Source organism: Pocillopora damicornis, chromosome 8 (genome assembly GCF_964200805.1).
Source record: "Pocillopora damicornis chromosome 8, jaPocDami1.2, whole genome shotgun sequence".
Taxonomy (NCBI): domain Eukaryota; kingdom Metazoa; phylum Cnidaria; class Anthozoa; order Scleractinia; family Pocilloporidae; genus Pocillopora; species Pocillopora damicornis.
Window position 1 is genome coordinate 7,207,607 of NC_142677.1, and position 7,638 is coordinate 7,215,244.

The window sequence follows — 7,638 nt, forward strand, 5'->3', positions numbered from 1 at the left end:
TGTCTGACAATCAAGAGCTTCTTGAATTTACGACTATTTCCTTTATACTTACGACCTTGATGTTTGATTTTGAAAAGAACCATAGGGAAATTAAATGCTTTTCACCCTTAACTGAGGGGTTAATTGTTGAGTGAAAGTGATAGCGCGTCTATAAACGTGAGGCTTAGTCCCACACTAAGCCAGGCACAAACCGTCGCCTTTTTTCCTAAAAATGACGTTTACTTAGTTCGACCTGTGACAACAGAATGAAAAATTTCCGCAGCGAAGTCTGTGCTTGGCGAATGGTAGGGGCTTTGGCCCAAATATTTTTTACGATGGGGTTTGGAGTCCCAAGGCTAATATGAAGCCATCTTGGCCTACCAAGCCTGATCAATAAAGGTGTCATTATCATAGAGGGAAAGACTTCGCTGAAATAAGAATCAAGAATGACTTGTTTATTTCCAGACTCTGGGAAACTATCCTCGAGCTCGTTTATGTTTTCTTTGTTTTGAATGTCCTCTGTTGCTTTAGGAGGTTCCATTGATGACATTGTCAGAAAATTACGAACTTTGTATGTCGCTCCATGCGATTTTTTACTCGCAAGGGGATCAAAGCGGACAATCCGGATGGGCTTGGGTAGCCAATCAGAACACAGGATTCGCCTCATCTTGCCCACGAGAGCTGCCAGCCATAAAATGAATTACATTAATACGCTATTATTTCGCATTTCGAGTCTTTCGGTCGATTGGTATCTTATAGTAATCCCGTCCTCTTCTTAAGTTTTCAGTGTATCGCAAAGGCCATCAATTTCTCATTGAAGTTCAGTTGCTGTACAAAACACTGGTAAATGTTAGAAAAATGCCGCGTTTTCCGTGAATTCAACTTTAGTTCTCCATACGGTAAACGCTAGTTTTTTTGCCGTGCTTCTAACAAACTTTTCCACTACATGAGGTATTTACGGTAAAAGTTCCGCACAGCCCCATACTATTGTAAAACAAATCTGTTTTCCCAATGGCAATGTATTACTTTTGTCATTGTTTTTTCTATCCACGAACTGAATGCATAATGTAGTATGGGGCTATGCGGAAATTTTACCGTATTTACACACTCAAAATATGCATCGGGCTGAAGAACTCTTCTGTTCCTCCAGGAAGTCGAGGTCCTGTGATTTGGATACGACCGGCTTTTGAATATTTATTAATCACGTTACTTCCAAAGCGACTGTACATTCGACAGGGATAATATCATCACCCATTGGTGAACCACAGAGTGGGCATGGAAACGACGAGTCAGCTAAACTGTTGGCCTGAAAAGAAACAAAAACAATGAAACTGAACGGTGGCATGTCAGTGCAACGTAACTATTTCAGTTAAGCGAGTTATTTTGATGAAGAAACCGAGAGCGATAGTCTGTTCCAATAACAATTAACACGAGACAGGAGGAGTTAAGGACACGCAAAATGGTGCTAAGTTCGCAAATTCGGTAGATCCAGAGTCGAAGAGAATGTGGCTGGCTACTCTCCTTGAATGGAATGCTTCTGTTTACCCTTCTTTCCCCTTTTACTTTGTCATTCAATATCTTGTCTAAAGTGAACAGAATCGCCATGACCGTGAAAGCCTTCCCCGTAACGTACAAAAACGAAAGCAGAGGAACATGGTCGACATTAGGAGCCGCTAGGCGGCGGAAACCTGCTGGGTGGCAGACCATTTTGCATCGACTACTTTTTTTGTGAATTTCTATAAAAGACATAAAATAAGTACGTCCAGCTGAAGAAAGATCTTCAATTATGTCCCAGAATACTAGAAGTCACGTCTCAGAGAGTTTCCGATTTCCAACTTTTCTTCCGGGGGGGGAGCATACTCCCACACTCTCCTCCTCGAAGGATGTGTTGCTTTACAAAACGCTATGATTGCTGCTCAAGCATACTTCACTTCAGCCACCCATTTAGTTCAGATAGATCATACACCTTTTACATTTCTTATAATAACCCTAGCACACCAATAATGGATAGCACTTTGCGTTAGAGCGCTAACGCTGAATTAACACCCACCCCCTTCCCTTCAAAACATTACTTGAGCCACTGTTCTGTTCAACACTTACCTTGATGCAGTAATAACAGAACACGTGACCACACAGACCTTGATGAGGTGCAGTAGGAGGTTCATTACAAATTCCACACTCATGACATGCTACTTTGATTGATGGCTGCTTGTCAAGAGAAGCTGGACTTGAAAACCGTCTAACGAGCAAGTTCTTTAGTTTGTGGATGTTGATAAGTGGAAGAAGGAAAAACACAAATTCCTGAAAGAGAATGATCAAAATGTTTGATAATATAGCAATTAAAGTTTAAGCAAGATCATAATCACCTCCAGTAAGTGCTATATAGAAATACTCACTGCAAACCCATGCCAGAGTAATTCACGAGTCATGAAATCAAAGCTGACTTGTCGAATTGACTGTCGCTGGGCAAATACAGGATGAATTCCAAGAACACGTTCAAGAAGTGAAGGATATCTTGGCACAGTTAAGAAAGCCATAAACAGGATTAACAGAGAATCTTTTTAAAAACTTGCAGCAAACAAAAAAGTACTGCTGCAAATTGGGATCTTGCACATGACAACAAAAAGACAACAGCAAGAGGTAGTTTTTGCACATAAAAAGGAGGGTTGTCCTCCTCCCTCATCCATCAGAGCCTCCTTACAGTTTGACCAGCTGTATTCATTGTTAAAACACATCTGGAGATGGCAGGACAATTAAAGGTAAGTTCTCCTCCAAGGGAAAGTAAATTTGTCTAGTTCAAGACTCATGCTAACAATTTTACTTTTAAATGAAACTGTTTTAAAGGATACTTTCCCTTTTGTAAAAAAATGAGGAAGTTAAGGACAGAAGCAAACTGAAACAGTTTTTCACCTACATTAACATATCTCCAAATCTACAGGATAAAAAGACATTTCAAACCGTTAAGAGGAAGACACAAATCATACCTCTCCTGTACATAATAATGACTTAACCCTTTAACTCCTATGATCTGATTGTTAATTCTCCCCTTTTGCTGGTGCACACTCCCTTATAAATTGGTTAGGAGAATTTGGTGTTAGATCAAGATTTCAACTCCTACCTGATAAATTTGAGTATTCTCATCACTCATACGCTGGATAATGTATGGATATTATGGGGAAAAGTTACATGTTAATCACCCCTGAAAGTTGAAGGGTTAACTTACTGGTCTGTGATTAATGCTTGAAGCATCTACTAACCCCCCCCCCCCCTTACTGTATTTACACATGTGTATGTTAAAGTTCTTGCCTGATACTAATGGTGAGTATAGATCAGCATGACAAGACATCAGTCCATGTGAGAACTTCTTTTTTTATACACAATCATGTTTTAAAACCAACTGAAAAGATGACAGAACTAAAAGGAAGGTCTTAAATAAATTCAGTTAGACAACTAGATTTTCCCTCCTAATTCACTAGTGTTCCCTTAAGGGAGAAATTGATGCTGCATCAATTACGGCTTTACTCTGTGCAAATCCCTCCCACCCCACTCTCTGTCAATGTAAGGTACCACGCATTGTAGAAGCCCACACCATCTCAATGCAGGCCAATGTTACTTTGATACTGCTATATTACAAGATACAAACCAACAAGTACTCACAGAGTTTAAGTCCAAAATTCTGTCTGTAATTTCTTTTATGTCAATGCTTCTTTCTCTTATATAGGGTATTCCAACAATGCAAAAACCAAACAAAAGCTTTTGTAATAGACTCACAGTGCTCCCTGTTGAGATATGCCATTAAAATAAAGAAAAAACCTTAAAATGCCTCTTATGGTACTCTGTCCACATCATTAATACACCAAAGAACTAGACAAATTGAAATTATTACTGACAGCAATGGTACACACAGAAGAAGTTTTTAATTTACTGTATTCCAGTGCTAGTCCTGTGGTTGTCATTAAGTGTGAGATTCAACAAAGGTTTTTCTTTTCCTACATCCTCTCTAAATTGAAAGGTAATTACTGATAATTGGTCTCTCAGGATGTGACATGCATTTTTACCTGATAAGCTAAATTATTTGTGCATTTTGATTGGTTTTTACTTATGATCTACTGGAGGACAGATGCATAAATGACATCACCATCAGCAACATTTTTCTTTTTCATCATATTAGACAAAGTAATACATTCAGCCATGTTGCTATGGGGTTGGGCAGTAATGCATCGTAATAGATTAAAGAGGAACATAAGAACACACCCAGCTGTGCCTTCTGTTCCTTTTTTTTTTTTGTTGTTGTTTTTACCACATTTTAAAATCATCAGAGTCTACAAGTTGAAAAGGGTAAAAATTGATGGTATAGATAAGCAGTATTAAATGGAGAAGGGGGGGAATCCTTAGCAACCATCTTAACAGAATCTAGGAGCGTGTCAAGATGTTTTAAAATCATAAATTACCACTTTGTCATACCAGGGGATAGATCAATGGTATCCTAGGACCCCCTCCACCCTGGGGTGATTAACCCTTTGACTCCCATGAGTGACCAAGACAGAACTTTTCCTTACAATATCAATACAACATCAAGCAGGCTAGTGATAAGAAAAATACGAAATGTCAGTCAGGACAATATAAGCTGATTCAATACAAAATTCCCCCTCCTAACATCATAGGAATTATGTGGCAGACAGTAAGGAGAATTTCTTATAAGATTTGAGAGTGAAAGGGTTAATAAACTAGCAAAGTGACAGAAGCTACTATTTTACTTACTTACCTGCTGAAGTGTACTTCATGTTGAGCATGCGTTGACCGATGGTTGAATTACTGCTGTACACTGAAAACTGAACCATATAAAGTAACAGTAAGAAATGCATACTCTTTGAAACCAAGCTTTAACTCTCTACACCCAAACATCAGTTTACATATTCTCTCTACTGTTCTCTATACATTTCCCAAGGGGCTGACAAGGAGATTTTTTTGAAAACAAAGAGCTGCTTTAGTTGGTGATCATTTCCTCCATTCTCATCAACCTTCATATTGAATTCAGGGATACAGGCCGTGAAATTCCGCCTAATACAGGCGCCAATACGACTAAATTTTTCACTTTGGCAACCAAATCCTGAAAGTTAGTTGCCAAATTGGCGACTAGAACGTTTCATCATAACCTTACAAAGAGATATAGTGAATTAAAAAGATTTGCAAAGATAAATCCGCGGCAAACTTCCTCGTTAAAATGTAGCACATGCATCTCGATCAATAACTAGACGCCATCTTGGATTTAGATGAGCCTGAACGTTGTTTATCATCCATCCTAGTGTCACTTTGTGGCACATTAATTTTGACTAACTTAATTTTGGAGGGTCTATCTAGAACGCTGACAGCGTAAAGAAAGATTTTGTTTGTCTTTGAAAATGGCAACCAACTTTTTTTGAATTGGCTACCACTTTGAAGAATTTAGGAGCCAAGTGGCTATCAGTTAAAAAAGTTAATTTCATGCCCTGGCCAATAATATTTTAGGGAGAAATAAGAAGCTAGCACACTTAAGGGTATAAGAGTTAATTATCATTTGTAAATTTCTCTGTTAGGTTGAAACCAAATGGGTTGAAGGAGATTATAAATAGACTCACCCTCCACACAAGAAACCTTAGTACTGCATTCAGTTCAGCTTCATATTTTGTGAGAACACCAGCCTGGGAGAGAGAGAAAATCTTACATTTCTTAACATGATGCTTAACTCATGAAATAGTTGCACAAGATGCAGAATGCAGTACATAATATTAACCCTCTCTGCCATGAAATCCTTATGCAAGTTCTTCATACTGTTCTCTATGCATTTCCTAAGATGCTAACAAGGAGAATGTGTCATACTTACAATCAAGGGCGTCTTGGGTTCACAATCATTTTCTTTACTCTCATAACTTTTATGTTTGATTCAGGGGTGATAATGTTAGGAGAAATTAGATGTTAGTCACTTTTGAGGGCTAAAGGGTTTGCTCTGGATCTTGGAGTTTGCTTCCTTTCACACATCCAAAATTAGGGTTACATACAAAAATCCCCTTTTCTTTTTTTTTCAGGACTTTTAGAGTCATACAGGTTTCCTAGTAAATTTCAGGATTTTTAGAACATCAAAAGATTTTAAGTCAATAATGTTCAGAAAAATACAGCTGACAGCCAAAATTAGACTCCAGCCCTGGGTAATTTACAGCTTCAAATGGTATTTTGCCAGGTGTGTTTTTAATAACAGTAATAGTCGTGTTTTTGGCCTCTGTTGTACCGCATTAAATGTTACACTCAGAAAATTTTTAATGTCATTATTGTTTGTTCTAAAAAAAATATGTATGTGCAGAAGAACCACTTACATCACCTAGTAAATAAATGATCATTCTGAATCAGTTTGAAGGTGCTTCCATGCAATTACATCACAGGAATCTTACAAATAATGTGATTATTTGGCAAATGATTTTTTAAAAAAATCTAGATTTTTAGGAAAATTTTGAGATTTTTAAGAGAAAAACGAGATTTGTGGACATCTTTTTGAAGAATTTCCGGGTCTATCCGTATTTGAATTGTATATGACGCTCAGAGTGTTTCTGAAAGGAGGATGTCTCTTGGAAAATTAATGCCAACCCACACGCTAAACTTGCAAATTCTGATCAGCAAAATTAAAGCCTCTATGACTATTTCTCTTTCTTAACAGAGTTGATTTCAAGTGCTGTTGAATTAAAGTACAGAAAAACAGCCACGAAGGACTAATGCAAATTTGAAGATAGAATAGGAGCTTGTTAGATGTATTTCTTTTCCTCAGCTTCAATCTCCCTTCAGAAATAAAGTAAGTTTTATAAAATCGGCAAACTTTGTTTACCTCGAAGTAGTGAAACGCCTTGTTCAGCTGATTTCGAAGAAGATGGATAATTTCCTCATCAAGCTGGGCAGCATCCAGCTATAAATAGTATAAATGGTTGATAAATAAGGAAATCACTAGATCAGTTAAATGCCGATAAGAAGCAGGACTGTAGCTATGATTTGTCCAGCTTTACCTGATTTACTCTCAGCACTCTATGCTCCGTTCCGTCACGCTCGTCCGCCATCTTGACTTGAAGCCCCAGTCTTTTTCGGCACTTTCGGCTTAGTGCCAGGCTATCGCATTAGCCTAGAGCGCGACTGATGTGTTTGGGTATAACTGGGTATGAATTTCAAAAGATTCACCTAAAATATATTAAAGTTCACACGGCAACCAGGTGGACAATCAGACATGGTTCGATGCTACTCCGGTTTACAGATTTAATGAAGGTAACCGAAGAAGTTCTATCCTAACAACTGTAACTTCTTTGGTTACATTCATTAAACCTGTAAACCAGAGTAGCATCAAACCAAGATTCACTTAGTTGATGACATTCTTTTCCCTCTCTAGCGGTCGAAAACAAAGATCTTAAATTGGAAGATACCAAGTAAACTTTTTCCGATTGTGCAATCGCTCATTTGAAATGACCATCGAGACAGTGGCTTAGACGTGCAAGTCCTCATGCTTTTTGCTATGATCGTCGGTACTTTGCCCTGCAAGGCGTGAAAATTAGAAAATCAATATTGAACAAAACGAACAGGTCCACAAACCAGTTGCTTAGCTGGGATTTTTCAAAGGGACGAAGATGGGGATGGAGGAGTTACGGT

The 7,638-nt window shown here is 38.2% G+C and overlaps 1 protein-coding gene across 1 annotated transcript; it reads right to left on the bottom strand.

Annotated features, from left to right (window-relative positions):
• Positions 1-413: 413 nt before the first annotated feature.
• On the bottom strand, positions 414-7,103 carry LOC113680199 (peroxisome biogenesis factor 2). Its single transcript, XM_027197208.2, has 9 exons — positions 7,008-7,103; positions 6,833-6,910; positions 5,598-5,660; positions 4,745-4,811; positions 3,637-3,758; positions 2,829-2,911; positions 2,376-2,493; positions 2,080-2,280; positions 414-1,285 (listed from the first exon to the last, which is right to left on the bottom strand). Exons 1-9 carry the CDS (start codon positions 7,056-7,058, stop codon positions 1,181-1,183), a joined length of 888 nt encoding a protein of 295 aa, XP_027053009.2. The 5' UTR covers positions 7,059-7,103; the 3' UTR covers positions 414-1,180.
• Between the last annotated feature and the right edge of the window lie 535 nt (positions 7,104-7,638).